The sequence below is a fragment of the Anopheles marshallii genome, chromosome 2, assembly GCF_943734725.1.
Source record: "Anopheles marshallii chromosome 2, idAnoMarsDA_429_01, whole genome shotgun sequence".
In the NCBI taxonomy this organism is placed as follows: Eukaryota; Metazoa; Arthropoda; class Insecta; order Diptera; family Culicidae; genus Anopheles; species Anopheles marshallii.
In genome coordinates, this window is record NC_071326.1 from 4,047,762 (window position 1) to 4,070,911 (window position 23,150).

The 23,150-nt window shown below is 45.7% G+C and overlaps 3 protein-coding genes across 3 annotated transcripts; 2 read left to right on the plus strand and 1 right to left on the minus strand.

Moving 5' to 3' along the window:
• Positions 1-3,699, plus strand: LOC128715198 (DNA-directed RNA polymerase II subunit RPB2). The gene is made up of 3 exons (XM_053810084.1): positions 1-19; positions 117-3,535; positions 3,610-3,699. Exons 1-3 carry the CDS (start codon positions 1-3, stop codon positions 3,697-3,699), a joined length of 3,528 nt encoding a protein of 1,175 aa, XP_053666059.1.
• A 715-nt stretch (positions 3,700-4,414) lies between these two features.
• On the plus strand, positions 4,415-7,838 carry LOC128706784 (ER membrane protein complex subunit 1). Its single transcript, XM_053801725.1, has 6 exons — positions 4,415-4,521; positions 4,590-5,710; positions 5,845-5,865; positions 6,174-6,989; positions 7,058-7,210; positions 7,273-7,838. Exons 1-6 carry the CDS (start codon positions 4,415-4,417, stop codon positions 7,836-7,838), a joined length of 2,784 nt encoding a protein of 927 aa, XP_053657700.1.
• A 1,139-nt stretch (positions 7,839-8,977) lies between these two features.
• Positions 8,978-10,282, minus strand: LOC128709566 (uncharacterized). Its single transcript, XM_053804573.1, has 3 exons — positions 10,130-10,282; positions 9,127-10,045; positions 8,978-9,054 (listed from the first exon to the last, which is right to left on the minus strand). The coding sequence occupies exons 1-3, from the start codon at positions 10,280-10,282 to the stop codon at positions 8,978-8,980; spliced, it is 1,149 nt and encodes a 382-aa protein (XP_053660548.1).
• Positions 10,283-23,150: the final 12,868 nt, after the last annotated feature.

Consider the following 23,150-nt stretch of genomic DNA (forward strand, 5'->3'; position numbering starts at 1 on the left):
ATGTACGAAAATGAAGAAGGTAAGTTGATTGGGTGGTATTGAAGGCTGCTTTCTTCTACGCATCATCAGTACTACCACAACTGCAATTTCACAACTTTCTTTCCGCGGCCGTGTAGATCATTTCGAGGAGGAAGATCCAGAGGAGATTTCGCACGAACTGTGGCAGGAAGCATGTTGGATCGTCATAAACGCGTACTTCGACGAGAAGGGTCTCGTGCGGCAGCAGTTGGACAGCTTCGATGAGTTTATTCAAATGTCGGTACAGCGTATCGTGGAGGATTCACCGGCCATTGAGCTGACAGCCGAAGCGCAACACTCGTCCGGCGAAATTGAAAATCCTACCCGATACCTGCTAAAGTTCGACCAGATCTATCTGTCGAAACCGACGCATTGGGAAAAGGATGGTTCCCCTTCGCCGATGATGCCGAACGAGGCGCGTCTACGCAATCTGACGTACTCCGCTCCGCTGTACGTCGACATTACTAAGACGAAGCTGGTCGAGGGCCAGGACCCGGTTGAGACGCAGCATCAGAAAACGTTCATCGGCAAGATTCCGATCATGTTGCGTTCCACGTACTGCCTGCTCTCACAGCTAACAGATCGCGATTTGACTGAGCTGAACGAGTGTCCGCTCGATCCGGGCGGTTACTTCATCATCAACGGTTCGGAAAAAGTATTGATCGCTCAGGAGAAGATGGCCACTAACACGGTGTACGTGTTTAGCATGAAGGACGGCAAGTATGCGTACAAGACGGAAATCCGTTCCTGTCTGGAGCACAGCTCACGGCCTACCTCTACGCTGTGGGTGAACATGATGGCAAGAGGCGGACAGAGCATAAAAAAATCTGCCATCGGACAGCGTGTAATAGCGATCCTGCCATACGTGAAGCAGGAAATTCCGATCATGATCGTGTTCCGTGCGCTCGGGTTCGTTGCTGATCGGGACATCCTCGAGCACATCATCTACGATTTTGACGATCCGGAAATGATGGAGATGGTAAAGCCATCGTTGGATGAAGCGTTTGTTGTGCAGGAGCAAAATGTGGCACTTAATTTCATCGGAGCTCGTGGGGCGCGGCCGGGCGTTACGAAGGACAAGCGTATCAAGTACGCGAAAGAAATTCTGCAGAAGGAAATGTTGCCTCACGTTGGTGTGTCGGATTTTTGCGAAACCAAGAAAGCTTACTTCCTCGGATATATGGTGCATCGGTTGCTGCTGGCTGCGCTCGGCCGACGCGAATTGGACGATCGTGATCACTACGGTAACAAGCGGTTGGATCTGGCTGGTCCGTTGCTGGCGTTTCTGTTCCGCGGGCTGTTTAAAAACCTGATGAAGGAGGTACGGATGTACGCCCAGAAGTTCATTGATCGTGGAAAGGACTTTAACCTAGAATTGGCCATCAAGACGAAGATTATTACGGATGGTTTGCGCTATTCGTTGGCCACGGGTAATTGGGGTGACCAGAAGAAAGCGCATCAGGCTCGCGCCGGTGTGTCGCAGGTGTTGAACCGTCTGACGTTTGCCTCCACGTTGAGCCATTTGCGGCGCGTGAATTCTCCGATTGGACGTGACGGCAAATTAGCGAAACCTCGACAACTCCACAACACACTTTGGGGCATGATTTGCCCGGCCGAAACACCGGAAGGTGCTGCGGTCGGATTGGTAAAGAATCTGGCCCTTATGGCATACATTTCCGTCGGTTCACAGCCATCTCCCATTCTCGAGTTCTTGGAAGAGTGGTCGATGGAAAATTTGGAAGAAATCGCTCCGTCCGCAATTGCTGATGCGACCAAGATCTTCGTCAACGGTTGCTGGGTGGGCATTCATCGCGATCCGGAACAACTGATGGCAACCCTCAGGAAATTGCGCCGTCAGATGGATATTATCGTGTCTGAAGTGTCGATGATTCGGGACATTCGCGACCGCGAGATTCGCATCTACACAGACGCCGGTCGTATCTGTCGACCGCTACTGATCGTGGAAAATGGGTCGCTACTGTTGCGCAAAAACCACATCGACATGCTGAAGGATCGTGATTACAACAACTATGGTTGGCAGGTGCTGGTAGCGTCCGGTGTGGTAGAATACATCGACACGCTCGAGGAAGAAACGGTCATGATCGCGATGACACCGTACGATCTGAAGCAGGATAAGGAGTATGCTTACTGTACGACGTACACACACTGTGAGATTCATCCTGCTATGATATTGGGCGTTTGTGCATCGATTATTCCGTTCCCGGATCACAATCAGAGCCCGCGTAACACTTACCAGAGCGCTATGGGTAAGCAGGCGATGGGTGTCTACATCACCAACTTCCACGTGCGGATGGACACACTCGCGCACGTGCTTTACTATCCGATGAAACCGCTCGTAACGACACGCTCGATGGAGTACCTTCGGTTCCGCGAGTTGCCAGCCGGGATCAACTCGATCGTAGCCATTCTTTGCTACACTGGCTACAACCAAGAGGACAGCGTTATCCTGAACGCTTCGGCCGTAGAGCGCGGGTTCTTCCGCTCAGTGTTCTATCGATCGTACAAAGATTCCGAAAGCAAGCGCATTGGTGACCAGGAAGAACAATTCGAGAAACCCAACCGCCAGACGTGTCAGGGCATGCGGAATGCACTGTACGATAAGCTAGACGAAGATGGTATTATTGCGCCCGGGTTGCGTGTTTCCGGGGATGATGTTGTGATTGGCAAGACGATCACACTGCCCGAAACGGATGATGATCTGGACGGTACCACGAAACGGTACACCAAGCGTGATGGATCGACGTTTTTGCGAAACTCCGAAACCGGTATCGTTGATCAGGTGATGCTGACACTCAACAGCGAAGGTTACAAGTTCTGCAAGATCCGTGTGCGATCGGTACGTATCCCACAGATCGGAGATAAGTTCGCTTCACGTCACGGACAGAAAGGTACCTGCGGTATCCAGTACCGCCAGGAGGATATGCCGTTTACGTGCGAAGGCATTACGCCGGACATTATCATCAACCCACATGCCATCCCGTCGCGTATGACCATTGGGCATTTGATCGAATGCATCCAGGGAAAGTTGGGCTCGAATAAGGGTGAAATTGGTGACGCAACACCGTTCAACGATGCGGTAAACGTACAAAAGATTTCCACCTTCCTACAGGAGTACGGCTATCATCTGCGTGGCAACGAGGTGATGTACAATGGGCACACGGGGCGCAAGATTAACGCACAGGTTTTTCTCGGCCCGACCTACTACCAGCGTCTAAAGCATATGGTGGACGACAAGATACACTCGCGAGCTCGCGGTCCGGTGCAGATACTTGTACGGCAACCGATGGAAGGTCGTGCTAGAGACGGTGGATTACGTTTCGGCGAGATGGAACGCGATTGTCAAATATCCCACGGAGCGGCACAATTCTTGCGCGAACGTCTGTTCGAAGTGTCCGATCCGTACCGGATTCACGTGTGTAACTTCTGCGGGCTGATCGCGATCGCCAACCTGCGCAACAACACGTTCGAGTGCAAGGGTTGCAAAAACAAGACACAGGTAATGATGGCGTTTTGTCGAAAAATCTAAACGGTGTGGATCTAATGAGTTCATTTTTGTGTTGTATTTTGCAGATATCTCAGGTGAAACTTCCTTACGCTGCAAAACTCTTATTCCAGGAACTGATGGCAATGAACATTGCACCTCGCTTGATGGTACTGTAAAGAAAATCCCTACCGGACATAGCACGCTGATAATATCCGATCAGTTTCGGTTCAGTTGTTTGCTGCACACCGTGTATTGTGTTTTTACTTTTGTATGGAATAAAAAAGCTTTTTATTTAAGTAAACAACTTTGAGGCATTGTAGAAGAAAGATTTGAAATCATGAAACAAAATTGATAGCGGGATAGATTCCGGAACCTCTTAGGCTCTCCTATTTAACACCTTTTCCGACACGTCCTCTCAAGTTTGTACACACGCCACAAGGGAAAATTCCTTGGGCCGATGGTTGAGCATGCTAAATCATGGGATTCGTATTAGAAGTAAACGGGGAAGCTAAAAAATAGTAGTAAATACAGAACAACCATAGTAGTAAATGTATCAAATACTTCATGACAATTCATTTTTGCTGTTTAGAATGTTTTGCCCAGTTATTCAGATAATTTGAAAATCATCCGACAAATACCTACAAAAAAACCATCAGTCCCTTAAGGGATATCTCACACAATTTGTCTGGTTGGGTGCCCGGTTGACAGCTCTGGTGTCAAACTACTGTCAGCAAGAAAAGTCCAAATCAGCCGACAGGCGAAAAAATAACCAATCAACCGCGTTTGTCGTATTTGCTCGGAAGTAAATTTCACATCGTTTTGAATAAAATACAACCTCCCGTAAGGATTTTGCGGCAGGTGTTGGTAACACGGACGGGCGCGAGTTACAAAATGAGGTACAGCGCCGGAAATGTCTGGCGCCGTGGGTTAGCACTGCTGGTAGTCCTGTTATCGAGCTGCAGTGGATTATACGAGGACCAGATAGGGAAATTTGATTGGTAAGTTTCGAACTAGCTGCTGCATGCCTAATCGGTACGGCTAATTGCATTACATGGCTACATTGCAGGCGACAACAGTACGTCGGAAAGATAGTTGATGGTGCCTTCGATACCTCATCAGTTGATCGGATCATTGTTGCGACTGAGAGCAACGTGCTTGCGGCAATTAGCGCCAAAACTGGTGATATTCTCTGGCGCCAGGTGCTTGAAAATGGTCCCCGTGGCACGATAAAACTACTGCACGTCACCAGTCCCTCAGCAACTGGGGCGAGATTGAACAGAGGTAGTACTGGCTATGATGTTATTACCGTCACCGGCAGTAATCCGGCCCTAGTACGCGGATGGAACTCCAACCTGGGTACGCTGGAATGGGAATGGTCGCTGCTGCCATCGGTTGCGGAAGAGTCTGCATTGGCAGCGGTTTGGTTTGAGCACGATGGACTCCTGTATCACGTCGTGCCTGTTTGGGGATCGCATCTTGAAGTGACACCGTATCAAGCGGTTTCCGGGCAACAAGCACGCACAACAACAAGCCGCATTGCAGCTGGTTGGATTGCAAAGGACCGTTGTACGCTGGCCGGTACATTTTTCGCTTGCGGCATCAAGGAACAGATGCTCGCTTTGGATCTTGCCGCGGATGCTAGCAGCACGGTCGTGTCGAAGCCACTCGGTGCCGAAGCTATTGGACGTCCCAGAGCAGTACGTGGAGAACCGGCTGTCATCCAAAACGGACGGTACTATTCGTTGCGCTCCGATCAAAAACTTACCTTTGGGTCGAGCGATGCTGCACTGGTAGATCGTATGGTGCAAGAAGGTGAACCGATTCTTCTTCAAGGTATGATCGATCGAGCGACCAACAAGCTTACAGTCAATGCGCATAGGTTGCGTGATTTTGTGCGCTTCGAACCGATCGAATTCAGCACGGAATTTAGTGAAACGTTGGGCGATCCGGAATTGGTGGCGATTCGTTGCAAACAATCGTCCGGTGGTGGTTCATCGAGAGTCGCCACTGGACTTGCGTGCCGCGTACTACTGTCCACCGAGGATGGTGCCATCGTGCTAGTGCAGCAAGGAAAAATTAAATGGGTGCGTGAGGAAGCACTGGCCGAGGTGGAAACGGCCGATTTCCTTGACCTGACGCTTTCCGATGCCGAGGGCGCGATTGAGGAGGAACTTAACAACAAAAATGGTAAGACATTGTTTCGACGGTTCATCTTTTTCAATCAAAGCAACACACTGTTGGATGTCGAACTTTAAATGTATCTAACTCACCGTTTTTACTACTTCCCATCGTCGTTCACAACATTTGCCGGAATTGTAAAGCAGAAGAAAATGGGCTGGAATGTGAGTGCAATTGCTTTGTTGGAGTATTACTGGCCCGTTTAACAGCCAGAATATATTAGTTTCTTCAGTTCTCCCCGTGTGTGTGTGTGTGTGTGTTTTACGCTAGCATAGTAAGCCGTATTGCCATGACTATCGACTGAAATCGATCAGTAATCTTAGCTTATTTGTGTTTTCTTTTGTTTCCTTATTTCTTTCATTTCATGTAAGACATGTGTTGTTATTCTATTCGGATTGCTTATTTTTTGTTGATAATTATTCAATTTTACTGCTTTGATTAATATAATTTCTTCATTGAAACTCTCCCGCAGGGGATGTTTTTGGAGCGTTCCAGCGTCGCATCACGGCCCAATTGTCACACGTGAAAAATTTAATCCTACACGTCCTAGGCGTTGGACCGGCCCCTTCCAAAGCCCAACGAGCTGGACTAGTAAGAGATGATTTTGGTCTGCACAAGATGCTAATAGTGGTCACATCCAGCGGGAAAATATTTGGCATCGATAATGTATCGGGCAAACATCACTGGGTACGTTATCTGCCCACCTTTACCGGGTTCGGCAATGAACAGCCAATGAAACTGTTAGTTCAACGCACGTCACGCTTCTACCCATTGCCGGCCCAATGTGTCATACTTGGGCGGGAAAAGAGCGACACAAAAAAGGCACTCCTGTACGTGTTCAATCCCATCACAGGCCAACCGGTTGCCGGTGGTGGTTTAATCGAGTTGCCTTACCGCGTACAGCAGGTTGCTTTGTTGCATCAAACGGGTGCCGATTTTCTGAAAGGCATCCTGCTGCTGGACTACGACAACAAAGCACACGTGGTGCCGGAATCATTGGCAGTACATGCGCACAATTTCTATCTCTTCACCACTTACCAGCGGATGGCACAGATGCGTGGCTTTCTGGTGCAGTACCGTGCCGGAAAGCTGGAAACCCTTCCGACCTGGCAGATCGATCTGAGTGGAGCAAGCAAAAGCCAGCAAATTATCGCATGCGAAGGTAAAAGTCCTATCGAGCATGTGCACTCGCAGGGTCGCGTCATGGCCGACCGGTCGGTACTGTACAAGTACATCAATCCGAATCTCGTAGCCGTTGCTACGAACGGACCGGATAATATTCATAAATGTAAGTATAGGAACGTGTTGTAGCGGGGAATAGGGAATGTGTGACGTGTGTTTTTTTTTCTTTTGCAGACATTTTGAACGTCCATCTGGTGGACGTTGTGTCCGGTTCGATTGTGTTTTCAATGTCGCATAAGCGAATTCGTCCTCCGCTACACATGGTACATTCGGAAAACTGGTTAGTTTATTCGTACTACAACGATAAAGCACGTCGAACGGAGATCAGTAAGTATGGTTTGAAATTTGTTACTCATCCTATTGTAACACATATTTATTCCTCTTTCCAGCCTCGATCGAACTGTACGAGGGTAAAACACAAACAAACAGCACCGTCTGGAGTTCGCTCGATGCACCGCCGCTTCCGATGGTGGAACGACAATCTTACATCCTACCGATGGCGGTTGCCGCACTGAAGGAAACCATCACCGAGAAAGGCATCACCAGCAAACACATTCTGATCGGGCTCACGACCGGGGCCGTGGCCGAAATGTCCTGGGCACTGTTGGATCCACGCCGACCGGTCACCTCGCCAGAGAAGGCACGCGAAGAGGGCATCGTACCGTACATGCCGGAACTTCCGCTACCGCACGAAATTCTGATCAACTACAACCAGACGGTGGCACACATTCGCGACATACATACCGCACCGTCCGGTTTGGAGAGCACCTGTCTGGTACTGGTGCACGGACTCGATCTGTTCGTGACACGCGTTTCCCCCTCGAAAACTTTCGACCTGCTGAAGGAAGACTTTGACTACTTCCTCATCACGGTTGTGCTTGTTGTGTTAACCACCACGTCCTTCGTCGTGAAGCAACTCGCATCGAAAAAGCTCATCAAGCAGGCGTGGAAGTGATCACAACGAGCAATTGCGTAATTTATGTGTATGTGTGCGCGCGTATGTATGTTTGGCAAGGATGTGGTGGTGGCGTGTGGTGCACACCATTCGTTCGTATTGTACAACCAAAAAGACATTTAAATGCGTTTTCACTTCCAAATCACAAGTTTTGTTGATACAACGGAACCTCTATTCCTTTGCGTTAGGTAGCGGTCTAATGTTGTCGCGGGCAACATGTTGCTGGTGAAATGTGTGAATTCGGCTGTTCCTCTCCAAAAGTTGTTGCTGAACCAAACAGCTTCAGCAACCTACACGTTGATATAACGTTAGAGAATATCAACAGTGCCGGTACAAGGATGCCTTCTTCCATTGATGATATGTAATTAATATTACAAAGGATTAGTGGGAGAACTTCGAAACCATAGCAAATTATGATATTTATTCGTTTATTTCGGTGTAAAACGTTTACAAACGTACCGTTATGACCAAAAACAACGATATTTGTCGTCAAATTTTTAAATGTTCCTAGCAATTTTCATAGGTCATCTTATGTTGCCCGTAACAACAATTGACCGAGTGGTTCTGGGCCGGTCTTAGTTTCATTTACAATTAAAATATATATTATTTTACGACGGTTTTATCCGCTTAACAGGTGGGCGTGGGCAGAAATGTACATCTTTTGCCTGATCGTATATATCGTTCACCAACAATTGGCAACTATTTTAATTTTGTTTTCCTCCAGTGCACTATGTAGGTCGATTATGATAAAATTGTGTTTTAAATTTGTGGCATCCATCGGTAGCTGGGCGTGTATTTGAATTACCTTATCGTACGTTTCTTCTGTAGTTTTATTTTCTAGACCAAAATAAAGAAATGGCGGTGCATCTTCCGCCCAACGTGTGGACTGCGTAAGTCTTGTTGGTAGTTTCTTTCATGATAGCGAAAGAAATGCGGTGATGTTAAGGTGTGTAAGAACACAATACAACGACAGACATTTTTATTGCAAAACGTTGCATTATACTGCACACGCAGTCATGAACAATTTTCGTTAGCTATTATTGTTTTATTACTGTTTAGTTAACGCATGAGAACAAACAAAATATTATAACTATAACACATTAAAAAACGCAAATGGAAAAAGAAAACTATATCAATCCTTATCCTCCGTTCAAACGGGGCAGTCGTACTTCCACGCTCCGGGACGATTGTACTTCCTTGGGCGAAGGATTGACGGCTGTGAAGAACAAATGAAACGCGATTAATTTGTGGCTAGCTTCAGGTGTTGCGGTAGAAATAGGATGCTTACGAGTGGAGTAAATTCGGCGCCGCTTCGGTATTGGAAATGTTGTCGTTTCCTCACGTTGCCGTTGCAAACCACTTGGTCCAGCTACCTGTGAGCTACTGTATCCCCGCAACTCTTTACTGCTGGGTGCCACCAGTACTGAGGAGATAGAGGACAATTCGCCGCTGCTTGGTGTTACATTAAGTACCGGCAACTCATCCACATTCCGAATATCCTGCGAACTTATGTCGATCGCTACACCTCGCACCCGCTGCGATTGGAGGCCATCAAACTCGGAGTTCGTTGCACTCGGCACTACCGTGAGCTGCAATGCTGAGTTTTGCGAATTGTCAACCAGCAATTCCGAGCTGATTTCCATTGATACAGCATTGCTAGTGACAACCGCTTCATCCGAGTCTCCAGTCCGCAATTGTTGCGAGTCCGATGGGAAGGTGTCCAAATCTGTTGCATTCTGCGAACGATCTCGCGTCTGTTGTGTTTGGAGCGGTGTACGTTCAATCATCAGGTCGAAGTTGTCGAAGAATTCCTGTGGTAGTTCCATTTCGTGGTAGGTGCTCGAAATTTCCCGGTATTTCTGCCGCAGTTCATCGTACATTTCTACCAGCGTGCCATATTTTTTACAACTCAACTGATGCACCGGCAGGAACAATTTATAAATTTTCTCCAACTTTGCTTCCGTAGGCATCGGCTTACGGAGCATTTTCTTAAAGCTTTGGTGTATTTTTGATTCCTCCGTTATGATTAGACGATTTTTTCCCGCATACCGTTGGTAGTATGGGTTGTAATATTTAAAACCTACAAACAGCCGCAGGAACTGTTCATTTCTTAAAAGGCTGCCTTGAGCGTACATTGAACTAGCGTCACTAGCGTCGTTGGAGGCTGGCTTCGGTAAACATTCTACGCAGAAATAATTATATTTGGGCTGTGTGCATCAAAACAGGAACGGATTATTGAGGACTCTCGTTGATCTGATTAGTCGCTTTGCCAAATTGTTTCCAATACTTACATGCATTCTTGCTGCTGCTAGCGCTGCCCTGGACGTGATATAGAATATAAAAGGCGTGTAACCCCCACATGCACAACACCGCAGAAAACTGCCGGCGTCTTTTCCATTGTACTTGAAGTCCTTTTCTTTAATTATTCCGCTTGGCGTTTCCATATTTTCCAAAGTGAATTCTGTTTCACCTGGAGTAGGCTTTGGCGTCCTGTGACTTGTTTTGACCGGGAAAATCATTTGAATGTGACATTTCGTATTCGTACTGTACGGCGCACACTGGTAGAGGACTGGACTTGAATTATGAGTTTAGTCGCTGATCTACAGCCAATATAAATATTCAACAAACGTTCAATAGTTTCATCTGAGAAATGACAACCGATTTTTTACGTTGACTGAAAAATGCTATCAGCGAAAATTTTTCCTGCGATCCCCAGCGGTGGAGAAAAAACGATTGAAATATTACAACCCATACTACCAACGGTATGCGGGAAAAAATCGCTTTATCATAACGGAGGAATCGAAAATACTCCAAAGCTTTAAGAAAATGCTCCGTAAGCCGATGCACTGCACTGCACCTGTGGAGATTTTGAAACGGGCTCAACAACGTGCTAGCACACAGTGGACGCAGACCACTCAAACTCCGGGGTAAAAATTGGATATCGTAGGTTGTTTCTACACACATCACAGCAACATTCATAGCCAACCTCATGTTTCCCGTAACAACAATTGACCGAGTGGTTCTTGGCCGGTCTTGGTTTTATTTACAATTAGAATATATACTATTTTACGACGTTTGTATCCGCTGTATCCACCTCTTTTGCCTGAAAGCAACTATTTTAATTTTGTTTTCCTCCAGTGCACCATGCAGGTCGATTATGATAAAATTGTGTTTTAAATTTGTGGCTTCAATCGGTAGCTGGGCGTGTATTCGAATTACCTTATCGTACGTTTCTTCTGTAGTTTTATTTTCTAGACCAAAATAAAGAAATGGCGGTGCATCTTCCGCCCAACGTGTGGACTGCGTAAGTTTTGTTGGTAGTTTCTTTCCTGATGGCGAAAGAAATTCGGTGATGTTAAGGTGTGTAAGAACACAATACAACGACAGACATTTTTATTGCAAAACGTTGCATTATACTGCACACGCAGTCATGAACAATTTTCGTTAGCTATTATTGTTTAGTTAACGCATGAGAACAAACAAAATATTATAACTATAACTAAGAAAAAAACGTAAATGGAAAAAGAAAACTATATCAATCCTTATCCTCCGTTCAAACGGGGCAGTCGTACTTCCACGCTCCGGGACGATTGTACTTCCTTGGGCGAAGGATTGACGGCTGTGAAGAACAAAAGAAACGCGATTAATTTGTGGCTAGCCTCAGGTGTTGCGGTAGAAATAGGATGCTTACGAGTGGAGTAAATTCGGCGCCGCTTCGGTATTGGAAATGATGTCGTTTCCTCACGTTGCCGTTGCAAACCACTTGGTCCAGCTACCTGTGAGCTACTGTATCCCCGCAGCTCTTTACTGCTGGGTGCCACCAGTACTGAGGAGATAGAGGACAATTCGCCGCTGCTTGGTGTTACATTAAGTACCGGCAACTCATCCACATTCCGAATATCCTGCGAACTTATGTCGATCGCTACACCTCGTACCTCCTGCGATTGGAGGCCATCTAACTCGATTCCTCCGTTATGATTAGGCGATTTTTTCCCGCATACCGTTGGTAGTATGGGTTGTAATATTTCAATCGTTTTTTCTCCACCGCTGGGGATCGCAGGAGAAATTTTCGCTGATAGCATTTTTCAGTCAGCGTAAAAAATCGGTTGTCATTTCTCAGATGAAACTATTGAACGTTTGTTGAATATTTATATTGGCTGTAGATCAGCGACTAAAACTCATAATTCAAGTCCAGTCCTCTACCAGTGTGCGCCGTACAGTACGAATACGAAATGTCACATTGAAAAGATTATTCCGAGTAAAAAGAAACGAGTCACACGGCAAAGCCCATTTCAGGTGAAACAGAGTTCACTTTGGAAAATATGGAAACGCCAAGCGGAATAATTAAAGAAAAGGACTTCAAGTACAATGGAAAAGACGCCGGCAGTTTTCTGCGGTGTTGTGCATGTGGGGGTTACACGCCTTTTATATTCTATATCACGTCCAGGGCAGCGCTAGCAGCAGCAAGCATGCATGTAAGTATTGGAAACAATTTGGCAAAGCGACTAATCAGATCAACGAGAGTCCTCAATAATCCGTTCCTGTTTTGATGCACACAGCCCAAATATAATTATTTCTGCGTAGAATGTTTACCGAAGCCAGCCTCCAACGACGCTAGTGACGCTAGTTCAATGTACGCTCAAGGCAGCCTTTTAAGAAATGAACAGTTCCTGCGGCTGTTTGTAGGTTTTAAATATTACAACCCATACTACCAACGGTATGCGGGAAAAAATCGCCTAATCATAACGGAGGAATCGAAAATACACCAAAGCTTTAAGAAAATGGTCCCTAAGCCGATGCCTACGGAAGCAAAATTGAAGAAAATTTATAAATTGTTCCTGCCGGTGCATCAGTTGAGTTGTAAAAAATATGGCACGCTGGTAGAAATGTACGATGAACTGCGGCAGAAATACCGGGAAATTTCGAACACCTACCACGAAATGGAACTACCACAGGAATACTTCGATAACTTCGACCTGATGATTGAACGTACACCGCTACAAACACAACAGACGCGAGATCGTTCGCAGAATGCAACAAATTTGGACACCTTCCCATCGGACTCGCAACAATTGCGGACTGGAGACTCGGATGAAGCGGTTGTCACTAGCAATGCTGTATCAATGGAAATCAGCTCGGAATTGCTGGTTGACAATTCGCAAAACTCAGCATTGCAGCTCACGGTAGTGCCGAGTGCAACGAACTCCGAGTTTGATGGCCTCCAATCGCAGGAGGTACGAGGTGTAGCGATCGACATAAGTTCGCAGGATATTCGGAATGTGGATGAGTTGCCGGTACTTAATGTAACACCAAGCAGCGGCGAATTGTCCTCTATCTCCTCAGTACTGGTGGCACCCAGCAGTAAAGAGCTGCGGGGATACAGTAGCTCACAGGTAGCTGGACCAAGTGGTTTGCAACGGCAACGTGAGGAAACGACATCATTTCCAATACCGAAGCGGCGCCGAATTTACTCCACTCGTAAGCATCCTATTTCTACCGCAACACCTGAGGCTAGCCACAAATTAATCGCGTTTCATTTGTTCTTCACAGCCGTCAATCCTTCGCCCAAGGAAGTACAATCGTCCCGGAGCGTGGAAGTACGACTGCCCCGTTTGAACGGAGGATAAGGATTGATATAGTTTTCTTTTTCCATTTACGTTTTTTTCTTAGTTATAGTTATAATATTTTGTTTGTTCTCATGCGTTAACTAAACAGTAATAAAACAATAATAGCTAACGAAAATTGTTCATGACTGCGTGTGCAGTATAATGCAACGTTTTGCAATAAAAATGTCTGTCGTTGTATTGTGTTCTTACACACCTTAACATCACCGCATTTCTTTCGCCATCATGAAAGAAACTACCAACAAAACTTACGCAGTCCACACGTTGGGCGGAAGATGCACCGCCATTTCTTTATTTTGGTCTAGAAAATAAAACTACAGAAGAAACGTACGATAAGGTAATTCAAATACACGCCCAGCTACCGATGGATGCCACAAATTTAAAACACAATTTTATCATAATCGACCTACATAGTGCACTGGAGGAAAACAAAATTAAAATAGTTGCTTTCAGGCAAAAGAGGTGGATACAGCGGATACAAACGTCGTAAAATAGTATATATTCTAATTGTAAATAAAACCAAGACCGGCCAAGAACCACTCGGTCAATTGTTGTTACGGGAAACATGAGGTTGGCTATGAATGTTGCTGTGATGTGTGTAGAAACAACCTACGATATCCAATTTTTACCCCGGAGTTTGAGTGGTCTGCGTCCACTGTGTGCTAGCACGTTGTTGAGCCCGTTTCAAAATCTCCACAGGTGCAGTGCAGTGCATCGGCTTACGGAGCATTTTCTTAAAGCTTTGGAGTATTTTCGATTCCTCCGTTATGATAAAGCGATTTTTTCCCGCATACCGTTGGTAGTATGGGTTGTAATATTTCAATCGTTTTTTCTCCACCGCTGGGGATCGCAGGAGAAATTTTCGCTGATAGCATTTTTCAGTCAGCGTAAGAAATCGGTTGTCATTTCTCAGATGAAACTATTGAACGTTTGTTGAATATTTATATTGGCTGTAGATCAGTGACTAAAACTCATAATTCAAGTCCAGTCCTCTACCAGTGTGCGCCGTACAGTACGAATACGAAATGTCACATTGAAAAGATTATTCCGAGTAAAAAGAAACGAGTCACACGGCAAAGCCCATTTCAGGTGAAACAGAGTTCACTTTGGAAAATATGGAAACGCCAAGCGGAATAATTAAAGAAAAGGACTTCAAGTACAATGGAAAAGACGCCGGCAGTTTTCTGCGGTGTTGTGCATGTGGGGGTTACACGCTTTTTATATTCTATATCACGTCCAGGGCAGCGCTAGCAACAGCAAGCATGCATGTAAGTATTGGAAACAATTTGGCAAAGCGACTAATCAGATCAACGAGAGTCCTCAATAATCCATTCCTGTTTTGATGCACACAGCCCAAATATAATTATTTCTGCGTAGAATGTTTACCGAAGCCAGCCTCCAACGACGCTAGTGACGCTAGTTCAATGTACGCTCAAGGCAGCCTTTTAAGAAATGAACAGTTCCTGCAGCTGTTTGTAGGTTTTAAATATTACAACCCATACTACCAACGGTATGCGGGAAAAAATCGCCTAATCATAACGGAGGAATCGAAAATACACCAAAGCTTTAAGAAAATGGTCCGTAAGCCGATGCCTACGGAAGCAAAATTGAAGAAAATTTATAAATTGTTCCTGCCGGTGCATCAGTTGAGTTGTAAAAAATATGGCACGCTGGTAGAAATGTACGATGAACTGCGGCAGAAATACCGGGAAATTTCGAGCACCTACCACGAAATGGAACTACAGGAATACTTCGATAACTTCGACCTGATGATTGAACGCACACCGCTACAAACACAACAGACGCGAGATCGTTCGCAGAATGCAACAGATTTGGACACCTTCCCATCGGACTCGCAACAATTGCGGACTGGAGACTCGGATGAAGCGGTTGTCACTAGCAATGCTGTATCAATGGAAATCAGCTCGGAATTGCTGGTTGACAATTCGCAAAACTCAGCATTGCAGCTCACGGTAGTGCCGAGTGCAACGAACTCCGAGTTTGATGGCCTCCAATCGCAGCGGGTGCGAGGTGTAGCGATCGACATAAGTTCGCAGGATATTCGGAATGTGGATGAGTTGCCGGTACTTAATGTAACACCAAGCAGCGGCGAATTGTCCTCTATCTCCTCAGTACTGGTGGCACCCAGCAGTAAAGAGTTGCGGGGATACAGTAGCTCACAGGTAGCTGGACCAAGTGGTTTGCAACGGCAACGTGAGGAAACGACAACATTTCCAATACCGAAGCGGCGCCGAATTTACTCCACTCGTAAGCATCCATTTCTACCGCAACACCTGAGGCTAGCCACAAATTAATCGCGTTTCATTTGTTCTTCACAGCCGTCAATCCTTCGCCCAAGGAAGTACAATCGTCCCGGAGCGTGGAAGTACGACTGCCCCGTTTGAACGGAGGATAAGGATTGATATAGTTTTCTTTTTCCATTTACGTTTTTTTCTTAGTTATAGTTATAATATTTTGTTTGTTCTCATGCGTTAACTAAACAATAATAGCTAACGAAAATTGTTCATGACTGCGTGTGCAGTATAATGCAACGTTTTGCAATAAAAATGTCTGTCGTTGTATTGTGTTCTTACACACCTTAACATCACCGAATTTCTTTCGCCATCAGGAAAGAAACTACCAACAAAACTTACGCAGTCCACACGTTGGGCGGAAGATGCACCGCCATTTCTTTATTTTGGTCTAGAAAATAAAACTACAGAAGAAACGTACGATAAGGTAATTCAAATACACGCCCAGCTACCGATGGATGCCACAAATTTAAAACACAATTTTATCATAATCGACCTGCATGGTGCACTGGAGGAAAACAAAATTAAAATAGTTGCTTTCAGGCAAAAGAGGTGGATACAGCGGATACAAACGTCGTAAAATAGTATATATTCTAATTGTAAATAAAACCAAGACCGGCCAAGAACCACTCGGTCAATTGTTGTTACGGGAAACATGAGGTTGGCTATGAATGTTGCTGTGATGTGTGTAGAAACAACCTACGATATCCAATTTTTACCCCGGAGTTTGAGTGGTCTGCGTCCACTGTGTGCTAGCACGTTGTTAAGCCCGTTTCAAAATCTCCACAGGTGCAGTGCTTGATCACCAGTCATAAACTTGCCCAGCTGTCGCACCGATGTTAAAAAAAACCATTCCTTGATGCAGGGGTTTCAGAGATATGTGTCGTGAACATCTTTTGTTTAACATGTTTTTTACGCTATGTTTACGGCTCTAAGTTCTCCAAATTACGGTTATGAAGACAATTTAATGATTAATTATTCGTTTTTCACACTTATTTTATTGAATGAAAACGAAGTTGTTGAATCATGAATGAGTCGGTTCTATCGCACCTGTTCCAGCCCTGCAAATATTCATTGCTCTTACCTAGTACACACAAAACACCAATCCATGCACACATATTGGCCATGTGTGAGTGCAATCAGAGCTGTCACTTTTATTATTCATTATTCTTTTCTGTTGCTGTCTAGTTGTACGGTCGTTTTACGGGGCTCCAATTCTATCCTGAGTTTGAAGTGTAATCATTGCGTTAACGTAAAGTGGCCTTTCCTTATATGCCCATAACGCACTCGTGCGTGCGTCTGTTCGTGAAGTGTGTGTGTGTGTGTGGCGATTCTCTTCCCAATTCCACTGTTTGTAGGGCCACCGTACAGAGCACCCGCTGCACCAAGAACAACAGTGTTATGTGAAGCATTTAGCGAGTGCCAAAAAATGGTTGTGAAGTGATGTAGTGAGCTGTAACAGTGTGGTCAGCATACGAAGAAGCAAAAGGAATAAGTGATGGTCAATAGGTGAACCGGGTGGGAACGGGTGACGAGAGAATCGATTGTGCATTGTGCCTGTCTGCTCGTTGGTGTGATATTTCATTGTATTTCCCCGTGCCAATTGTGATTGCTTACTGCTGCCGCTGTGTGCGTGCGTGTGGACCAAGGGGAGCAGAGCTCAGGACATTCCGACGTCGGCCAGCATTCGAAGGCGATAAGAAAACGTACGTTGTACGCAACACCCTAGACCATTGTCCTTCGGGCATCTCTGTCGCATCTAATCCAGCAGTAAGTAGTTCAAATGTAGTTTATCGAGTCACCGTTTGCAGTAAATACGTTGTAAAGCAGCTCCACGTTCCCTCGCGAGTGTTATGTAAAGGCGGAAATTAAAGTCAATGCACAGCTGGTAGACTCCACTCGTAAAAGGCAGCAGGTTGCGTCTGACCGATCGAATCGCCTCAACCCGCAGTAGGCCGCGTACTGATTCTTGAAATGCATTTGTGTACTGTCATGCTGCTCACGCACGTTCCGCACTACTTGGATGTCATTTTTGCATGCGCACAAAAACAAACGGCAACGAAAAAAAGTGTGCGCGTTGCGTGCGTTATGATAAGCTGTGTGAATGAATGTGTGCGAGTGCGGGATCGTCTCATTCACGCCACACCTAACCCGAGGCGCTTTACGATTTGATCTCCGGATAGCGCACGGTGACAAACAAGCGACGACGTACTGCGAGTTCATTGTCGATTCGATTTATTCCATGCCGTGATTGTGTGCAAAATCATAAGCCTCGACAACGAGCGAGCATCATCATCCCATCGTAGGACGTTGTTTGTTACTCAGCTGTGAGCAATGAGCGACTCACCACGAGCGGGCTTTACGTAGTTGAGCAATGAATCAGCACGATTAGGTCGCACTGGTGTGTGTTGGTGCTATTCTAGTTGTTCTGGTTCTTTTTCTTCGATCGGTTACCGTTCTTGTGGTGACTGCAATACGCAGACAAGTATCGGAATACGGGGTTGCACATGTTTTTTGGGGGGGTTCCCGGTGGCACGTGTTTATTGTTATGCGTGCGCAGACTGTCTCATTGTACCACGTGCTCGACGTGATTTATTGGTGCAATGCGGGGAAGGCGGTACGGTATGATCACTCTCATTAGTAAAAAGTATCGCATTCCGCAAATTGGCATCCGTGCCCAACTGTGATCTATTGCGAATGGAGCAAAAGGAAGCATCACTGTTGAATCATTTCGTTTGCAAATTACATTGGAACCTCGAATTACGAATTCAATTCGTGCCGTAACCTGGCTAGAATGTGCATTTGCTCGTATCTCAAAGCATTTTTGCTTTGAAATTCATTGGAAAGCTATTAGCCCGTACCAACTCCCAATACGCCACCTCAACTGAAGAAAAAAACAAACTTACAAGAAGACATTTTTATTTACGAACAACAAATGCGCATTCTTAAAAAAAGAGATAATTAATGCATAGGATCTTCGCTCTTGTGGAAATAGACGTATTTCGTTAAATATCTTCAATGCACGACCTGTTGTAACTGTGTGTTTTTATGCACGAACTCCACTAAAACACCCTCAACTTCCCGATGTGTTTCTGCAACATCCCCAACATCTCCCTTATATCTCCTATAGAAATAATCTGCTCCATCAAAAGCACTTCTTCAATTATCTGTTGCTTCGAATGGACATTGTGTAACTCTTCGGTTGTCTGCTCCTGAGAAACCTCTTCAATGATATCGAGCATATCTCTCTCACCTATCTCGAGACCTATGAATTTTCTCCGAGAAAAAAAACCTTTTCTTTTTTCTGATCCTAGTAGTTATGGTTAAAATTCTCTAACAGCCGGTAGAGGTCCGATCATTAATCTATGGCATATCATTATCTTAAAACGGCGTAAAAACGAATGAAACAAGCACTCAGACGCCAGGGCCACACTAAGGTAAGGGAAATTATAGGAAGACAGTCACAAGCAAACGGAGAGCAAGTTTTGCATCTCAAAGCAAAATATCCCGCACTCACCGGTTTGTACCCCAGGGCCCTCGAGTAATGTATCTCGAGGTAATACTGTATTTCATTCACTTCATTTCGTTCAGTTTCCGAATTGGTTTTTGTGGATCTTTTCAATTTCTCCCTGTAAATACTGGCAGGAATTGCATTTAATGGATAACTGCAATTTGTCAACCACAGACCAAAGCACTGCAATGGTAGTTCAGGTTGGTCACCGTTCCCCGTACCTTATCTTATCAGCGAAAGAGACTGATTAGAAACGGCCACAGCAAGCAAACAATAAATATTTCATAGTCACCAATTTTGCATTCCCCACTGATACGCCACTGGGCCCGGGAAAGGCAACAAGATAACTTTCTCTTTCTAGAACAGTTTATTTGCACGTGCTACTTCGATCATGGTCTACTGTTTGTTGCTCAGTTGAGTTATCGCTCGCTCTCTCGCACTCTTTTTCTCGGTGGCTTGGATGTTTGATTAAAACTCGATCGTGATCGCGACCCGTCCAGAAGCATCAGCTATTGATCGATCAAACACCATTGACGGGCGAGCGAAAGATCACTCGCGCACACCCACTCATAATCTTCACCGAATCGTCAAAACGAAAGAGCAGCGCCTGGTGTAGACCTCGCGGAGTTTTTTGTGCAGGAAGGGGCTAGAAAATCTCGGCAAGTTCTACAAATAGTAGAGTCAAAGCAAGAACGCGCGTGTGGTTTCTGGTGGTGGCAGAGTGTACAATTTTGCGCAATCGGCTGTGTGTTGCGATAAGTATCAAAGACACGCGGGACGAGAGCGCTAGGCTATCTCACCCGCCTGCGGTCGCTGAGCCGCGCTCAATGTTGGCGATGACCGCGCGTGTATCGCCGTGCCGTCGTTGCGTGTGTGTAGTACGGGTGCCCCCATAAACATGCACACACATGCGCCGCCTCGGGAACCCCCCTCCCCCTTGTTGCCGTGCTGGTGCCGCTGTGTTGTCTGTTGTCAGCATGATTCGGCAGAAACCGGCAGCAAAGAGACACCCTTTCGTCGCTTCCACCCCAACACCCGCGATCTTCTCCGCGGAAGTCGTCTAACCAAACGATCGTTGCCCGGTTTTGACGATGATAGTGGGTTGTGTGCGTGGTTGGGAGATGTTGCCTTGTTCATACATTCTTGGCCCAACCGATAAAGCGGGAGCATTCTTGAAGAAATTGAAGCGCTTTTCTCTTTTTTGTTTAGCTTCATCAGTTCGGTTTACCGAACGGTGGACAAGAAGTTGTTTAAACAAAGCATCTCCAGAAAAGTAGAGAAAAAAACACGAAAGAACCATAGACATTTCCTGCAAACACACCCCCGGACTTGCTTTGGTTAGCGTAAGAAATTACTCGCTGATGGAATCGACGATTACGCACGATGACGACAGGACCTCGCACAAGAAGTTAGACATAAAACCAGCCCCCCCCCCCCTGGTGGAACGATTTCTTGCCGAATGACCGATCACCGTGACCATGAGCAGGCAAAGATGACGGAAACGGGACGGATTATCATTGGACTTGTTTGCATACGCAATCATCTTTCTGGTGACCATGGGCAGTTTGCCGACGGCGCTTGTCCCCAAAAATGCCCGCCCATCCAAACGCATCACGTGTTAACTATTAAACCATGGCGCGTTAATGTGTGGCAGTGTTTTTGCAGTAGGTAGGCAGATTGTGAATTTCAATTACTACCATCTTGTTTATACATTTACGTACAACAGTGTTGTTCTTGTTGGTGGAAGCCGTTCATTGCGTGATCAATGTTGTGTGTGTTTGAGAATTTTGTCTGTGCAAAGTTCTGGTAAAGTTTGCAAAAGAAAATAATTTAACGTGGGCTCTAGATCGGAGTCTGGAGTTCGGATCGGACCCCAGGAGTTGAATTCGGCAGTATTGTGCTTAATGAATCTTTTGAGTGGAGTCATTTATATGAATCTTTAGTGAGGATTCAGGGTGGAATCTTAGAGGAGAGGCGCATTATTACAATGAAAGAATCCACTCCGTCGCTAAAAACTTAGATACGACTCTAAATCAATCCGGCATCCGTAGTCGAGAATGAAGTCGTATCTGGAGCTAAATTTAAAATTCAATGCGAAAATTTATCCTCCAGCATTTGGCAGCATTCTTGAACCCAATACGAATAAGCCAAGCATCTCAAATGCATAGTCTATGACGGTTTGGTAAGGATAGTCCCCGAACGCGGACACACCCGCTTTTACACTTAGTTTTAGTGCAGGTTGTAGCCCAACTCGGAAGCAGAGTATTAGTTGACGGCGACGATCTCGAGATAGTAGTGGAGTTCTGCTACCTTGGTACGATCGTAACTTCGGACAACAACCTACGCAGCGTAATCCAAAAGCGCATTGTTCAGGGAAATCCTGTCTACTTCTCGGGTTCCTCAAACTCCTACGATCCAGAAGATTCCAACAGCACACATTTATACGTCCGGTAGTTCTCTACGGATACGAGTCCTGGACTATGCTGGCCGAGGACGCCAATGCGCCTCGCTATTTTCAAACGGCGGCTGCTACGTGTTTTGCGCGCAGGGCGTGTGGAGGAGAAGAATAAACCCACGAGCTCGCTGAGCTGTTTGGCGGAGCTGATATCCCGAGCTGATATAGTCAAAGCCGGAAGGATACGATGGTTGGGATGCACGTGATGAAGATGCCGGTGTCATGCCCTACCAGAAAGGTGCTGCGAGCACAGCGAGTTCTTAGGTTGGATCAGGTGGAGTCGTACATGTCGGAGATTGATTGCAACCCTCCAGCCCGAGTTTCGTGTATCTGTTAGCGGATGTCTACATGACGTGCTTAGCCATGAGCAGGCCAAGAAGAAGAAGAAGAAGACGAAGACACATAACTTCGAAATGAAATTGTATTCGAACTTATTGATCTCAGTGTAATGGGCAGATTGTCTTCCTTTAAATGACAGACAATCATTACCTCACAGTGGTAGATGTTCACTGATATCCAGCAGTAATATCATGTGTTGAGAAGTGTCATTTAAAGGAATATTAAGTGAAGAGTCATGAGTTGACTCAATTCTTCAATTCGCAAAATGTCGTATCTCGTGAAAATTCAAACCTATGGTGCAGATTCATGGATCTTCATACATTCAGAAAAAAAACACTTATTTTAAAGATGCTTTAAAGAGCTTCACGAATCGCAAATCAGCTCCAGCATCCAGCAGTAGGAAAATATAGCTTATGTAACATGAAAACAACGGCCGGAAAATTTTACCCCACATTTTCTAACACAATGTTGCTTTCCGCTGTTTTATTCATCATGACGTCCAGTGACGTCCATCGCCGAGATTTTGTTCGGGCAATCTTAGCGAACGAACGGTCCTTTCGCCCATCCGTTATTTTTAGCACACTCAGGAAGATTATCGAGCAATTATTACACCATCCGTCTATAAAGTGAGAAGAGCACACTGCTCGGACCGTTGGAAGTGTTGCGTTCCTTCACTGGGGGGCAAGCAAAAGAAAAAGGAAAAACGAGACGATAGACGGACAGACCAACCGATTATGTGAAGTTAGATTGCTAGGGGTTAGACGAATGACATACTTCACTGCAAATCACCTTTGCTACAAGAACGCTGCGCTGATGGTTCTTGCTAGCACTATTAAACACACGTTTCAAACCAGTCCAGTTCAGGCGTACGGCGGTGTAGTATTACTACAGAACCATATCTGTCACAAACGATCACAGTTGCGATCTTTTGCAACAGAAATTTAAATTCAGCATGACTTGCGTTAATAATTGGCCTCGCGGACGCGTTAGCGGGAGGATGCAAAGGAAAGGATGGTGCAATGAAGCTGCTTGAAGATAAACATTGTTCTCGCCTTTTTGTGTTGGATCTTA